This window comes from Centroberyx affinis, unplaced genomic scaffold (genome assembly GCF_046629955.1).
Source record: "Centroberyx affinis isolate AG114_WGS23_722 - 3 ecotype Tasmania unplaced genomic scaffold, CSIRO-AGI_Caff_v1 ptg006358l_1, whole genome shotgun sequence".
Classification (NCBI taxonomy): Eukaryota; Metazoa; Chordata; class Actinopteri; order Beryciformes; family Berycidae; genus Centroberyx; species Centroberyx affinis.
The window spans coordinates 19,347-36,327 of record NW_027283229.1 but is presented as its reverse complement, the minus strand read 5'-3'; the positions used below and the strand labels follow the sequence as shown (position 1 = coordinate 36,327).

The 16,981-nt window shown below is 43.2% G+C and overlaps 1 protein-coding gene across 1 annotated transcript in view; it reads right to left on the bottom strand.

Moving 5' to 3' along the window:
- The window catches only part of ppp1r37 (protein phosphatase 1, regulatory subunit 37), a 44,298-nt gene extending 38,111 nt beyond the window's left edge, over positions 1 to 6,187 (bottom strand). Inside the window, exon 1 of the mRNA XM_071512581.1 lies at positions 4,330 to 6,187. Within this exon, the coding sequence (XP_071368682.1) occupies positions 4,330 to 5,101 (772 nt within the window). The 5' untranslated portion in view covers positions 5,102 to 6,187. The remainder of the gene's footprint in view (positions 1 to 4,329) is intronic.
- Positions 6,188 to 16,981: the final 10,794 nt, after the last annotated feature.

The following is a 16,981-nucleotide window of genomic DNA, read 5'->3' as shown; positions in this document are numbered from 1 at the left end:
TGATGCTATAAAGGTAGTTACACAACTGCTGCTGGCCTACATCCTTTGTGCAATTTGTAGCCTTACACATTTTATCCTAGCTGATAGCCACTGAGTCTCTACTGGACTAGGAATCCTGAATAGATACCCCAGACGGCTACTACGGTTCCAGTCAGTCTATTCCCTCCTTTCCCCTAGATGTATATTCCTTTTGAGTGGCAGCTGTCTAGAGTATGTAAACTCTTGTTCAAAAGCTTTTTGCATGACAGCCATTAAACCGATAATATATGTTTTTTTTTACCAACACTGAAAATATCATCTAGCAAATTCTCCACTGTGTGCTCTCCAGTGACTCATGCTGTGCATGGACAACCAGGTGCAGAAGCCCTAGGCCTCGGGTCCTGGTCTCAGGTCCGCTTCACTGTTTTGTTCCTGACGGACAAGACTAGGAAGGGGCTTGGAGAACCTGATACTAGATCAGCAGATAAAGGGTCTACTGAGCATGGATCTATTGTGGCATAGCGCTCACTCCTAATGAAGCATGAAAAGCCTTGGGGGCGGGAATTCAGATACATTTCATTTCCTGGATTTTGTCTCAGCCACTGTACACACACACACACACACACACATACACACTCAGACAGACTGTCCCATGTGTGAGCATATCCCCAGGTTACCCAGCTGAAGCCAGACAGAGAAACAGATAGCCAGGTGAATCTCAGAGGTTTATGCTATACACCAGGGACACACTAGAAGACCATGAACATTTTAGCAAATTTTGGAAAAGGAGACTGAGTCACGCTGTATGTGATTCCCAAATTTCTTGTCTTCCCAAATTTCTTGTCATCCTGTCAAAAGGTGTGTACATTAAGCCAGTAGATAAGAGAGATCACAACATGACAAACTTGGAAATGGAATCTACTCTGACATAGGCTCAAAAGGAGCAACATACTCTTCTACTCAAATGCTTCATTATTTGCAATAATAAAAGACAGTAATATTATCAAATGATTCAAACTGGATCACTAATATTTTTGCCTGTTTGTCTGCTTGCATTTTACTTGTCTATGACTGATTTTTCCGTGCAGCATTTCAACCAGCAAGGCATTGATATTTATAGAATAGCCTTGAGGAGATAATATTATTGCCACAGTAGCCTACACACAAACTGTGATCAGTACCACTCATCAATTTGTCACGCATTACTTTTCTCAACTCTCAATGACTATTTCCAGTCTCCATTTACAAGCTGTGTAGCTGTCTATCTCACACTATATTCCTATAAGTCCTGCAGATTAGTTTGATCAATATTTTTTGACATATTTAGACAATTAGACTGGAGCTGGATTGAAGGGTGGCAGATGGAGTCTTCAGCACGCTCATACTTAAAAATCACTGGAGTTGAAACTATAAGAGAGCCATTGGTCTTCTATTCTGCAGCTACTTTACTTTTATCAACCTCCCTCCTTGTCTCCACTCATGAACCACTGAAGGAAAACCAACTGTGAACAAGTGAGGTATTTTGAATGTAACATTTGCAATAAAACAAATCGTACCTATTACATAAAACGAACTCAAACTCTCACCTGAAACCATGGTATGCTCGTCAAACTCAAACTTTCACCAGGTAGCTTAGGCCTACCTGTTCAAACACGAAAATGAGTGGACTCGGCACGACACAGATACAGAGAATCACAGCAACAGCTCAAAGGATAATAACGGCTTTAAAAAGCATCATCTTTGACAAGATTCTTATAAGTAGGGTTAGGGTTAGTAGTAGCATGGATTAATAAATGTATGAAAAGACTTAATGTCTTTTGCCTTTTTTGGCTTAACGGTGTGTAGTTTTCGTCCTTTCTCTCTTCAGTCCCTGCTTATTGGAACCTATAGACCTGATGCCAATTGAATTGAAGGATTGAACGCAAGCGCAACAGTTTTGTCTATTGTTTGGATGTAATTGTATTGAAATATGGGTACACCGACAGCTAAAGAAAAATGTGTAGCCTTTAATTTTCCAGGATAATATGAACAGTAGGGCACCATTTCTGGACTTTTACAGCTCTCCCAACGAATACTGCTTTACCTTGTCAGATCATGTGATATGAATGAAAAGGGTAGGTAGGTATTCAGTGCAATTAAAAAAAAACATGTGAAAGAAACAACAACATAACTTAAACCTGATCCAATTACAGCCAACAGACAAAATACTTATGGAATTGAGTAAACCAGTACTATGAATTCTTAATGAAATAGGTCTGATGTTTTTGCAGCCTAAATGGTTGATTGTATTCTTCTAACCCACCAGACTGTAAAAAATGTACTGATCTAGATATCAGGGAGTCATATCTTAGCCTAAATAAAACAGAGCATTACAGTGCATCATGTGATTGACTTCCCAGACACAGCCTCTGTCTCTCCCTCTTTATCCATGGCACAATCAGTTGGACCTTTGGAACTTAAATAAACTACAAGATAACTACTCTGGGACCATACTTAAATAATCCAGACTCTACTTCCATTTTTTCCATAAGGTCCCTGCAGTGTTGGCTAACTAGGAAGGACGTTGCTCCTGTGCAGTCTGGCGAAAGATGTTAAATTTTTTATTTATTATCTGAGTCATCAGATGATCATTTGAAGATCTTAATTGATTTAACATGGATGTCTTGTATAAGGTAACACAAACTAACAAGATTCTGGTTTTGAGCTGATACAGAATCACACAATTTGGAAAGGCAACAGAGATAGAGACATGTTGTCAGGGGAATAAATGCAAAAGAAAAAGCCTAATGTAAATCATATGAAATGGGTAAAATAATAATTTACACTTAAGTCTGATTGAATGTGATAGTCTGAATGGTGGAAACAACAGTGTCCTCTATCTGAGAGGCAGCGTGACAAATTTACAGGGATGTTAGCCAAACAATATTCAACTGAACATGAGGCAGTATTGTGCATGCATATTAACCATGTTGTTTTTGTGTGCTTCTTGCCGTCACCCCTCCCCCACTTGAACATCTAGCATCAGTGACCCCTTGCCTTGGACTGGCCTACATTTGTGGTTTTGTAGACCGGGAAACAACAGGACAGTACTAGCCTTACCCTTAAAACAACACAGGTTACACATAGACGAGACTGTTAGATTATATGCAAAACAAAAGAGCGCAAACAAAAACATTACTGACAAAAAGCAAGCTATGAGCTAGAGATTTCACCATGGCTATCCTAAAGACAACTTTTTGACCTCTCAGTTTTGAGGTGTTGCAAAAACAGTGACAAGCCACGTCTACTTCATATGATGCATTTCGTTTTTGTTGTCCTACATTTTTTAGAACTTTCAAATTGTTTAAAGAAAGGTGATTTTGTTAAGAAACAATAGATTTTGATTCATGGACCAAAGATTACCTGGAGCTCTAAAACAGCAAGTAATTGCTGCCTCTGCAATTTGGAAATTGCAGAAGTACATGCTGCGATTCCGATTTTTTTTTTCAATTAATTGTTCAGCTCTAATGCATTTCACTTTGATAATCCAGAAACACAGACAGTGCACAATACACGGCCAAGACCAAGCTGTTATAACCTATTGGATGAATGTTAAAGGTAGGTACCCTACATCAATATAGCAAAGGCAGTGCCATATCCTGCATAAGCTTCCTTTAGGAGCATTTACACTGAACAAACAGGACCCTACTGTACTAAAATGGCACACCTCAAGGAGTGGCGGGATCTACTCACAGTACAGCATACAACACAGGCCTGGGCCTATATATAGAAGGAGAAACTACAGGAAATCTGTTGCCTGTTTTTTTTCTCTCTGTTCATACATAGGCTGACTTTGAGCTGTTAAAAAAAACACACCAAGCTATTATGTGATTAAACTACATCAAGCAAGAAATGAACATCTGTTTGAGAAAGGGGTGGGGGCAAAGGCGCTGCCTGAGGACAAAACAGATTGTAGTGAGATCTTGGCAGGCAGGGATGAGCCTGAGGGGCTTTGAGGAGAGACGTGACACAAAAGAACATTCCACTGCAAGACTGGCACATCAACACACCTCTCATGTATCAGAGTCGACCAACGTCCACCAATCACAGGTTCTCATTGAATACACATGGAGTACAAAACACAGGGCACATTTTAACTATCCAATTCTGAATGGAGAGACTGACTCCTTTCATTTGGAGCTGGGGAACAATATTTGAACAGTTAGTAGGCCTCTGAGAATAAAACATAGCATGACCGTGTTGAATTGACATGTTCATGTTCAGGCACAATATACAAACAAGGACAATGCATGGAAACTCATTCACACATAGAGATGCTGACACACACACACACAACACACACAGTATTACCATGTCTCCAGGGGTCCTTGGGCTCCACTGCTCCAGAGACAATATCCTCATCTGAGGGAAACGTCACCCTCTTGCCACCCGGTTTGTGTTTATCGTCCCCCTCCTCCAAGGCGGGGGACAGCAGGGCCTGGTCTGGGACAGGAGCTGCTGTGGTGCTCTTCTGGCCTGTATGTGAAGGACTCTCTGCCGTTTTGTCCGTTATGATATCCTGGGACGTGGGCTCTGGCTTGGTACAGACAGAGTCTGATGTCTTATCTGACAAAGAAGGTCTGACATTTGTCGGTTCGGCTTCCAACACCCCACTCTCATCGAGACTCAGATCCACGCCTATGTCCATGTCCCCGCCATCATCCCCTTCTCCCATAACAAACTTTGCAGGTCCAGTGTCCGCATCTTCCTTGATATTCTCCACCCCAATATCCCCCTTGTTCTGTTCCTCATTAGAAACGATCAAGTCAGTGGGACTCGCCACTGCGGGAGTGTCCTGTACACTGCTCTTTTTATTTCCATTGACCTCGTCAATTTCCAGTGTCTCTTGTGCCTGGTGGTTATCCTCCTCAGCCCCCCGAAGGTTGTCAGTGAGCTGGGGCAGCAGGTACGTTTCAGAGGCCTCAGTGGTAACAATGCTTTGTTTACCTGTGTTGCCGTCCATCATCAGTTCAGTGATCCGGGGAATGACCCCATCCGTGTTGTTGGTAGTGTTGCGATCATCGTCCACATTACTCTTTGTCTTGACATTGCACAAATCTAGAGGTTGCTCCTCGATATTCATGTTTTCATTTCCAGTGCAACTGAGTCTTCAACTGTGCCAGACAGGCTGGATATTAGATAAACAGCAACAACAAATCAACTGACAAGGAGAAGACAGTCTCTGGCTTGCTAACTGCAACTTCTGTCTGACTACAACACACTTTCTTGTGCACCTGTCCTGACCCTTTATTGACAAGGATTACCACAATGTTATATACAAGTGTATTCAGAAACAATATACCAATATCATGATCGATTTGTTTGTTTTGGCAAAGCGTTCTAAAATATCGTATTCACGTGACACATTTCACAACTGACTTCGTTCCATCCTTTACAAACGCAACGTAATTAAAGGACAATTTTGCACAAATGTCAGATTGAAAACTTTACAAGATTCATTTGATACCCGGGATAATTGGATGTTGTTTCAGCAATTCTTTGTTTGCCAAACTATGTAACTTTGCTCAACTATCACCCAGCCAGGTAGCTACAGCTAGCTCTTTTAATGATATTTTTGTCAACCGTGTGCAAACCTACCGCTGGAAATGGGAAGCGATGAAAGGCTCTCTGGTCATCAGCACATTGCCAGCAGCATTTAAGAGGACCAGGACAGCCAGTTAAAATGAACAAGTCACTCAGGGTGCCTCCATTACGCTAGCAAAAGTGAGCTAGCCCAAGACTAAACCATTTCATTTGCATGAACTTGAACGAGCTAGCTAGCTTGCTAAAGTTGTTGCCCAACAATGACATCTAGGCCCATGTGTGGTTGCATGTCTGCTTCTTTATGTAAGCCCAGCTGCTTTCCCCCAACAAAGTCCATTCTCCTGTGTCAAGAAAAAGATTTTCCGATTGTCGCTCTCGTCTCACTCTCTGTCGTGCAGCAACTCGGCTCGCATCACAACCCTCGACCAGGGGCAAGGAGGAAAAAAACAGGCGTCATACTCCGAGCAATGAGCATGTTTCGGTGGCTAAACGTTAGCGCTAGGGTTTTGTGCCGAAGCTACAATTACCGGCCGATAACAGTACTTATTATTTTGAGATAGAGAAAATATATCCCGACGCTTAGGTCTCGCATATATCACACTGTCCGAGGAGAAGTAGATTTGATCTGTTTTTGTCTAGCGTTACCATTCGCTAGCTTGCTGGAAGTCCAACAACTGTTTGTTGTCCATACGTCTTACGTCAACACGTCGTTGCCTACAGGGCTATGTTCAGCAGACGCAGCGTTACAGAAGGTTTCAAAAGATTTATCCATTTCCTGGAGCGGGAAACTTTCTTCCCTCTGTATGAGACAAATTAACAACCCGTCTGATATATGTGCTTTTTCTTTTCTTTTCTTTTTTTTTTTTTACCAATGCTGTCTACCTGAAAAAAAAACTGTTTAGTACTTTTGATATTTTCCCCTGAAATCTAACTTCCTAGCTTTGTTAAATTAGAAGTCTACTCCTGAAATGAAATATGTCTTTATGGTGTACATTCCCTTGCTGAATTGTAGCGTCGTTCCATCTTTGTCAGTAATATAACATAGATGCTGTGTTTGTCCCACTTGGTTCTTAAGGTAAAGAGGAACACATTTGTCTGGGCATGCAGGTTATAAAACCTATTCTGCTTGGCAAACGAAACATTTTGCTTTGCATGTAGACACACATGAAACAGACAATCTACACAGAAGTACAGAATAGAATATCACCTTTTCCATTCATGTTAATGAATTTGAGATCTAATAATGTGTGATAAACACATATTTTATATGTGCTGAAAAACATCAACAGCAGATGGCAGCACACTCCTTAGACTGATCCCTTAGCCTGTGGCTGCCCATGACCTTTTTTTATTTTTTATTTATTTATTTTTTATTATTTTTAGCAAATGACACATTCTTAATGATGGCGCACTTACAAAACCGCACTTAGTGGTGTCATAATCCTTCACTTTATTATTAGATGCTTCGCTTAGCGGTGTCTGAGTGCCTGATCTGCTTACTAACTGCATGGGAGGCTGATGACTCATCCACTACCAGTGTGTAGAGCTCAATATGAAGTGTTTCATTCCAACACACTTGGTCATATACCCCAAAACACAACTAACTTGTATTTAAAGGTCTTAAGGCAATTCATGACTTTAATGGTAACTTGTAATGTGCTTTACTTTCATGCCATCATTTGTTTTGTAAGCACCGGTGTCATTTTTTCAAATGGTGGACATCTCATTTTGGAATTAAACCTATACAGTGTATTTCAATGAAGAGCTTTAATTGTAAAGGCTTTATGTTTTTATATAAAAAATACTATTAAGTGACAACTGTCTGTTTTAGAATAAAGGTTATACACACTTAAAATATGCTAGGTTTCTAAATAGTTGCCTGTTAACAATAGCAAACAACCTACAGATTTTCTGAACGGACTGTAGTTCACTAGTTTAATATATTTTCTACAGCCTATTTGGCTCATCTTCATCAAGGGTAATACTGAGTCCGGAAGGCATTATATAATAGCCTATATGTTTTTTCCTGGTATCAGACCTAAACCTTTATCTGTTTAGCCTGATTTTCATGCATCAGTACTGAATACCTGTTTCTAATGAGTGAATATTCACAAATTGTTAACCCAACATGCAAAGCCCATGCTCTCTACAAAGCCCAATGAGTGTATTATCTCATTATAACACATTTAAAGTACTCACTGTCTGATATGTTATGCATTGCCACCCGTGTTTTAAAGAGCCTGAAAGCAGTTAGCAGGTCATTTTAACTCATCGTGGAATACAGATTGCTGCACCAAACGAGGATATAATTCACCAGTGGAACACATAAACTGAGCAGAACGGGAAACTATAAGACCTCCCATTGCTGAGCAAAAGTAAATATTTTAACATAAAATTGGAAGCACACGCAGCTGCATGTTTTTTGAACTCGTTTTCTGAGCTTTTCTCAGTTTCCTTTGCTATCATGCGATGATGGGTTGCTCTGTCATTGCCAATCTCCTTGTTGCCAAATTTGAAGACAACCAACTAGGTCCTTTGTACCTTTCCCCTTCCCCAACGACCAGCAGAAAAAGATGGAGGAGAGAAGGAGAGAAGAGAGTCAGAGTGAAAGAAAGGGAGGGGGGAGAGAGAGAGAGAGAGAGAGAAAGAGAGAGAGAGATGGGGGGGGGGGGGGATTTTGAAAGTTCAGATTCACTTTAAAGTATGGCAAAGGGCCAGTCGCAGCACAACGGGAAGACAAATTAAGCGGGGACCTTCCCAGCAGGTCGTCCTTGGACAGATTGGATGTGATTCTGTTCAACCTCTCAACATCCTCCCGAGAGGAGGAGGACGGGACGGGGACTCACAGGCTGTCAAAGAGCGGCTCCCAATACATATCTCTACCGCCTGACTTTCAACTGAGAGTGTGTAAAGTAAAGCCAGTGCGCACACTGTGTAGGCTCCTAACACAATTTATTTGCACTCAGCGGAGAATAGATCAGTGTATGAGGCTGTATACTGTAGTTTTTCATCATGTGAGTTGTCATCATTGAGACAAGCCATTTGTTCTGTGCAGTCCTCCTGAGAGTCTTCGTCTGGATAACGGCGGAAGGCCCTCTGTATTTATTAGCAACAGTAGCTACTAACACTGAAGCCTGCAGTCTGCTGCCGAGAGAGGAGAGGGAGATGAAAGGGAGACCAGAGGAAAGAGTGAAATGATCCAAACACACTATAAAACTCTGGCAAAACCAGAAAGCCAAATCCCATAATAAGAATTACTTTGTGTCTGCTAGGTTATTATAGCTTTAGCAGCAACATAATTTATTCTGTATCGCTCCCTGTATGGCAATTCTCACAATCAGCAAAGTGTGCGAGTTTACAGGTAGGTCAGGTGTGTGTATTCAAGCCTCTCTCTCTGTATATGTGTGTGTGTGTGTGTGTGCATGCGACAGACAGGTGGACAGGTGTGCGCTGTAGGGAGCAGGGGGCAAACGGCATCCCAGTGAAGGAAGCCTAGCTCTCTCCTCAGCTGACTCACGGAGGCCTCTCTCTCTCTCTCTCTCTCTCTCTCTCTCTCTCCCTCTCACCCTCCCTGACCGGTGATAAACGGTGATAAATACGGAGACGTGGCTTCGAGGAGGATTGTGCTGCTACTTTGACTCCTACCTTTTCCCTTTCCTCTGCTTTATGGAGATGTCAGCCCAAGACAAGGGGAGATTGTACCAGATCCCAGGAAAGGAATCAATCTTATAAATAAACCAAATCCAAGAGTCAATCTCTGTTTCATATATATATATACACACACACACACACACACACACACACACACCACACACACACACACACACACACACACACACACACACACTCACGTAGACACACTTACAGTCCACATATGCATGGAAAGAATAGTGTTGCAGTTTGAATTAGTGCCAATTTTCAAAGGATAATAACCCCACTGAAAATAACCAAACCTCTAGAACTTTCTCATTTTCAAATGTCCACCTTTCTCAACGGATAATAGCCTATTCATCAACCTCTTTCCCCTCATTCATAAATTCCCAGACGACAGCAATATTAGCCTTGTAGGGTACCTTGACAGCAGAACAGGTACTGAGTACATCTGGCCCACTTGTAATTAGAAGTTAATGAAGAGGCGATTACTGTGAGGTTTCCACAGTTGGAGAATGAGTCAGGAGCCATTCTCGGAGTGGATCCACTTTAATTATGAAACCTTCTGACCACCCAGAGTGGAGTCTGTGCGTCCCAAAGGTCCCTGGGGACTTAGAGTCTGTCGCCTTCCACAACACGCCGGCGCTTCTGTCGCAGGGTGAGGTCGTCCTCACTCCCATTAAATAAAGGATAAACAACTCTGAGTGGCTAAGCCTCAAAATTACTTCCTCAGTGAAACCTAACACCTATGTTATTATATTGATGAAATGCATTAGTGCATTTATCATACTTTTCAGTTTCATTCATATGAAAATGAATGTTCTGAAGCAGATAAAAATAGCAATAACAGGATGAGAGAAGCAGACAGGGAAGAAGGTCATTGGAGAGACAGCCGCAGCTGATGCTAACCACTGGTTCCCTTTTTATATTTGGCCTTTAAGTACACAGATCACATACTGTAAATCATTGAGAATAAACTCAGGTCAAATCAGAATCACAAAATGCATGCACTCACTGGCTGACATGTAAACAAGCACACAAACGCACAGACACACACAAACACAAACACACAAACACACACACACACACACACACACACACACACACACACACACACTTACACGTTAATGAGTGAGCAGGCCCAGGTGTACTCTCCCAGTTCCTAGGCCTTGATGTGAAGGCCAACTCTGAACTCCTTTAACAGAGTTCCAGATCCACCAACGCACCACTGGGATGTTGGACAAAGCTGGAGAATCCCTTTAACACTTGTGCCATTAGGGAAAATGATACACAGAGGTGAACTCATTGAGACTGCTGTGGTGTTTTGTCGTTCTCCGAATGCTTTGTGTATTCTGTTGAGGTATTTCGTTTGTTGTTATTTTGTTTATGACGGTAAGTGGTCTGATTCTGGGGATGCCCCCGTCTTCTGTTCCTCTCAGGATGCATAACTCAATTACAGATTCTGATGCTTTTTTTTTTTTTTTTTTTTTTACTTCAGCATAGTTTTTAGATTATTAAATTCCTTTTCATTTTGCAAAGCAGATGGGACAGTATCTCTCCTTGTTTTATGAGGATGCAGAGAAAGGGTTGCAGTCATAGAGGGATCACATCGCACAATTGAATTGCCATACGTATGGTGGGAATTTGTACAGTAGGCTACATGCATGATCGGAGAGTTAGTCACTGTGTGGACTGCGCCATAGGATCTTGCTATAAAATACTTTAGCTATGAGTGTTAACTTACTCAAGCTGCCACAACAAATGAATGGCTCACCCCAGTCCCTCTGTTTAACTTCATTCTGAAATTTGGCTGTGACAATGGTGAGTCTATCCACAGACTCTTGTACACCTGATCCAATCAAGAGCTACACACTGTCATGCTATCTGTGTTCAGGTAGATCTGTTTCTACTACTCAGGGGGTGCTTGACGATTGGATTAGGAAACACTAGGTTAGAGAATATCCTCTTTTAGGGATAGAAGAAAAAGTCTTTATTCTGGTAGCCTTTCGAGGCTTGCTGGTGCATGGACTTGTCTGCATTTGGTCCGCAGGCTTCTCTCCCAGCGTCTACTGAAACACAGATATAAAGATAGAGGTTACTTTGGTGAAGGAGAGGGAGGAGGAGGAGAAGGGTTACAGTGGGCAGGAGGAGATTGTGCTGTATAAGACTGGCTGGGTAGACACGGCTAAAATCAAGATTTCCTCCGTGACAAGTAGCTAATGCTAGCTTAATGTTCGAAAACTACAGTGAGGTCAGCCACACCCACTTCTTTGCTATTGGTTGAGACAAAGATTTCACCGGTCAAAGTTCACCAAACATGAACTCTAGGGCAAGAGAAAAATGCAATCTTGCATGCCAGTGGAAGCAAATGTTTTATTTGCCCTTCGCCTGTGTAGAATGGAAGTGAATTGGAGGAAATTGGTGTAACCACACCTTTAGGCCAGGGTGCTGTCCAACTGACAGAGGAACAGAGGGTGAACTAGCACCCCAGGAGGTATTAGCAGAAGGTGATAACCACTTGATTCCAATACACTTGGTGCTGAGAGGCTGTGGCTAATGTACAGCAGTGGATGGTCCATTTCCCCTTACCTCAGGCAAAAGCCTCTCAAGCCCATTAAAAGTTTGATGCTTCAATCTGGAGGACAAAAGAGTTAGGGGAGTGCAGGAGAGACCGACCCAAAAGGCTTGTTTTACTCTCTCAAAAGCAAGCTGACACTGCTTTCACTCAGTGTTCTCACATCCTTTTTGGACTTGGAACTTGGGCAATTCGCAATGGCTGTTTTTTGTTTTTTTTATATTTGGAAGACTTGCCCACAACTCAAGTAGGTATCCCAGATACCATTTGTCCCTCTGTCCAATTGCACACTTCTTCCCCTCAAGAAAGAAGGACAATCAGGACAGGACAATCCTCAGGTGCTGCATAACGATATCAATTGAAGGATAACATGCTCTTCAATATGCGATGACAACCCAAACTACCTGGCAGAAATAGAAAACTGTCTCGGAAGTGCGTGGGCTGCCCACTTTGCCAGCACTCCTGTCCTGGCTTCTGAGGGACCATTTGCTGGTCTGGACCAATAGAGGGGGAGGAGACAGGAACCTGGTTGCAGGGATGAATACAGTGAAGTGCAGGGGATCAGGGGAGACAGAATGAGGTAGTTGCTGCTGGTGAGGAGCTGGCGTGGCCCACGGAGCTGCTCTCTCCAGGGGCTCTTGACATCCTCCCATGGTCGGTTGAAGGGAGATGCTGCAACCAGGGTGGAGAGCACTGGACCCAGTGAGCCATGACTTTCAAGAGGCCAATACTGACCTGCTCTAGCACTACCTGTCCGATGATGTCCTCGCTGGTATAGACCCCGTGCTGCAGCCACTGACTGCCTGTGTGGAGGATCTGCTGCACATAAAAGAGGGGGCAGCTGGCATCATCCTAGGTGATCCCTTGGAACTGGCGCTTCTTCAAGTGCTGGTAAACATTCTGTGTGGATGCCAGGTGAGGCAGGACTTGTAGGGACAGTCCATCCAGGAAGGATACTGCAGTTCCTGACCAATGCTCAATCGCTGCCCCGCCTACCACATAGGCCTCGTCTTGTTCTGGGAAAGTAATAACTTTAGGAGAGGTCTGTTTCCAGTAGTAGCCCTTCCTGTGCGTACTATTTCTGGAGCTTCTGGATTTTAGAGCAGAAGATAGAGGAGGAGATCCTGTTCTTCATGTTAGTGACTATAGGTGCGCTTGACCCAGTCCTGTCCTGTCCTGTCCTGTCCTGTCCTGTCCTGTCCTGTCCTGTCCTGTCCTGTCCTGTCCTGTCCTGTCCTGTTCTGTTCTGGTCTGTCCTGTCCTGTCCTGTCCTGTCCTGTCCTCCCCACCTTCCTCATCCTTTGCATCACCTTCCTCATCTTTTATCCTCCTCAGGTCCTAAGCTAGCTGTGATGGCTACCATATGTCCATACCACATGTCACCGGTTCCCAATAAAACCATTTCCCTCTTTAAACGTTATGAAAACACAGGGTGGACCTTGGGAGATATAAAATCAGGGCAGGATTTGATCTGGCACTGAGCACCTGTGTGTGGGGATTGACCAGAAGAAGACAGGCACCGCAAATCCGCTGCCACGTCATTAGAAGATCAGGGAAAGAATGAAAGACAAAGAGATTTTCCATTGCTGTGTTTCATTCATCCACCCAGCCACCCATCCGTCCATCCCACCTGTGCAGAACTCCCGGTCCTCCCTGCTTTTAATTCCTCCATCTGTTTTTTCTCTCTAACCTTTCTGTCTCTCTCTTTCTTTTCAGCCATAACTTACTTTGGCTCTCTTTCACACTATTCTCCACTGTATAACTCATTTTTTATTTAATTCTCTTCCTGTCCTCTCTCTCCTCCTTACACCCTTGGTACCTCATCATCCAACACACACACACACACACACACACACATACACACACATGCATGCATTCACACACTCCATTTCTTTAAATATTCATTTCCGTCTGTCTGTGATGTGTTTTGGGGAGTTTCCTGTTCCCAGCCCTCCAGCTTCCCTGAGAACCGCCATGTAGGAAGTGCCAGTCCTGGCACTCGTTCCCAGTCCCCTTCTGACCATTCCCACCTTATAGGGACCAACAGGGACGGAAAGAGAGAGAGAGAGAGAGAGAGAGAGAGAGAGAGAGAGAGAGAGACAGAGAGAGAGAGAGAGAGAGCGACATGGACCCCTGCCACACAGGTTACTGTCCATTTAACATTACTGGTCTCTAGATTCTGTTACAAAAATTGTTGTTGCTGTAGCCTTTTCCCAGACAATATCTCCCTCTTTACAGGACAACCTACACAACTCTGCTCTCTAATAAACTCAACATATTACTCTATTTCACAGCTGGAGACTTCTTAGAAATTTTGCTTAATTCTTTTGACAGAAACAATCCCTTGGTTGTCATTCAGGAAGTTATGGAATGTTTTTTTCCCCTCAAAATAAACATAAACATTTGAACTTTATATATTATGCATTTTATTTCAGACATTTTTTTTTATATATCTGACATACTGAAGAATATTTCGCTTTTGATTCTTTTATCTGATTCACACATTGCCACCGCAAAGTCGCAAACTCTTGGGCAGCATCACTTCAGGGCAACCTCAAGTCTCAGCTGAGGAAGCTCCCGGAGTCTCACTGGTGGTCCGAAGCAGACGATATGCTGAGGGGTCAAAGAGGGGAAACGGAGGGACGTGGATGTCTGTGGAACTGATTTGGTTCGGTGCTTTATCCCTTCCACTCTGCGATCTGCCAGGGAGGAAGAGAAAGAGAGACGCCCTCTTTTCTTCGTCTCTGGTTGCTTTTTTTTTTTTTTTTTCTTAAATTTCTCTTCTATTATGGCTTGCCATGATGCAATCACTCTTTTCTGTGTCTTTCCTTTCCTCCTCTTGCTCATAGTCCGATTCCTATCCTCCATCTGTGTTTTCCTGCTCTTCCATGATTCCTTCCGTCCTCCCGCCTCACTCCCTTCCTCCCTGTCCCACCTGAACCGCACGAGGGCTCAGGTCTGTCCCTCCCTGCCTGTCAATACGTGTAAAAATAACCTGCTGCAGGATCCAGGCCCTTGTGTTGACAGCTCAAGGCTGTTCTCAGGCTTGTGTTTGTTTGCGTGCATGTGTGTGTGTCTGTGTGTGTATGTTTGTGTGTTTTAGAGCAAAGAACAGATGCTCTAGAACCTTCGGGCTTGGTTTTCTCATTCTGGCTACAAGCGGAGCTGTGATTTATCTTATTGTGCTGCTGCTTCGGCCAAAACAAGATTGCAAGAGGGGCAAAAGGGGGATGGAAGGACCGCTGGACAGAAACAGGTGTTGATTTCTCAATTGTGGCTTGGCAAGACCTTGAGATGTTGACTGCTGGTCCGGGCTTGTGCTCCAAGTTGTGTTCTTGCTTGATCATTAATGGCTCAGTAAAGAATACATCCAAAAAGTGTCAGCTTTCTCATTAGCAAGTGGTAATTTTGTTATACTTGAGCGTTGGATGCACTAACAGCTGCTGATTCTTCTTTGACAGAATCAAATGAGAACGCTGGAATAAGTTTGCCTTTTATCTCAGTGTTGTCTTCCCTTTCACTTGCATTTGCCTAGCCTCTGTTGTGCAAGTTAAAGAAATGTGGCCTACTCAAACCTTTGGTTTTCTTTGATGGACAATTAAATAGCCCATCGTAGACTGTTTTAGTTGGAAAATATTACGAAGAACAGGATATTTCGCAGATGCGCACTGTTCAGACGATCATTTTCACTGCCTGATTTGCTGCCATCTCTAATTAGTGGTTTTGCTAATTATGCTCTCGTAGCCTTGCCTAACAATGTTTGCTGTATGTATGATGGATATGCTAACACTTCTCTCTGTGGCTGCTGTTGTCTATGATTTGATGGACTCAAACTTCTCAGTCTGAACTGAAGTCATTGCTGCCTATTTTCTTAAATGGAGTGTGAGAGATGTTTATCTGACATACTGTGGTGTTTCCATGCCGTGACCAAACCGCAATCTGGATGACTCTCTCTCTCAATAAAACACAATACCCTTTTATATTAAAAGGGAATTCTGTAATAATGTTTTTCACTTATGTCCATAACCAGGCAACTTTAAAACAAGCATAATATGGACACCTGCTATAGCGCTCATTGTTATTACAACAGGCTTTGTTGATGTCCCGTAAGCGCTGGGATGGAACGGCTCCATGGCCTCTTGGCTGGCTTCTCCTCTCTTCCTTCCTACTAGCTGTTGTCAGAATCCGCCAAATGTGAGGTACATCGCAACCACACACACCTGAACGTGACTCAGGCCAAATTATGGGAATCTGCGAGACCATGTGGTGGCTTGTCTTTGTTTAGAGACGGTACGTGCTTCCAGTCAACCGCTGATCTCGACTGGACAGTGGAGATGCAGGTGAAGGTGTCAGCTGGATTTTAGGTTGAAGAAAGGTTTGTGTTTTTGAGTCGGGGAAGGGGAAAAAAGAAAACAAAGAGGGGAAAAGAGACTGTGAAAGAAATGAGAGGAGCTTTATAAATTTAACAGAAGAAGAATATTATATTTCTACAAAACACGCTATTTTTAGCAGAAGCAGCCAGCCTTATTCTATTCTTGCTGTTTTGTGTAATTTATGTAAAGAGGAAAATTTCACCCAATTAGCTTGTGTTAGCATGTAGTTAATTTACGACTATATTAAATTGATGTTCGTGGTTAGCATGGTTACGGCTTAGCATTCCTCTCGTCCCCACAGCGTCTCAGCTCATCTCTAGAATGATTAAGTCTCTGCCAGCCCACCAGTGGAGATGAGAGGGTCTGTATCAGTCCTTCCATCGCTTTGTTCCCACCCTTCCTCCCTTTGGAGTTACAGCTCAGTGGTGCTGGAAACAAGCTCGTAATTAAAGGGGAAAGGAATGGAGGAGGCCCTTTTCTCCAAACCGGGCCCACGCTTTCTTCCCAATGGGTGGCGGTGATGGTGATGCGAATGGTGTGTGTGTGTGTGTGTGTGTGTGTGCGGGGGGGATGTTATCCTTTGCACCCTCACTCACTGGGATGGATGGTCTGGAAGAGGGTGTTTAATGTAACACACATTATCGCGCCTCACAAAAACGAGCCCTGCTGGATCTACATGGTTACCCCGGGGGGAGGTGGGAGTGTTGATGCCACAACGCTCATATAGGAAGGTCATATGAGCTGACTTTAGTGCCATGCTATGAATCCATCGTCAAGTTCTACCTCATTGATAAGTTGTAGGTTAATAAGGAGCAACAGT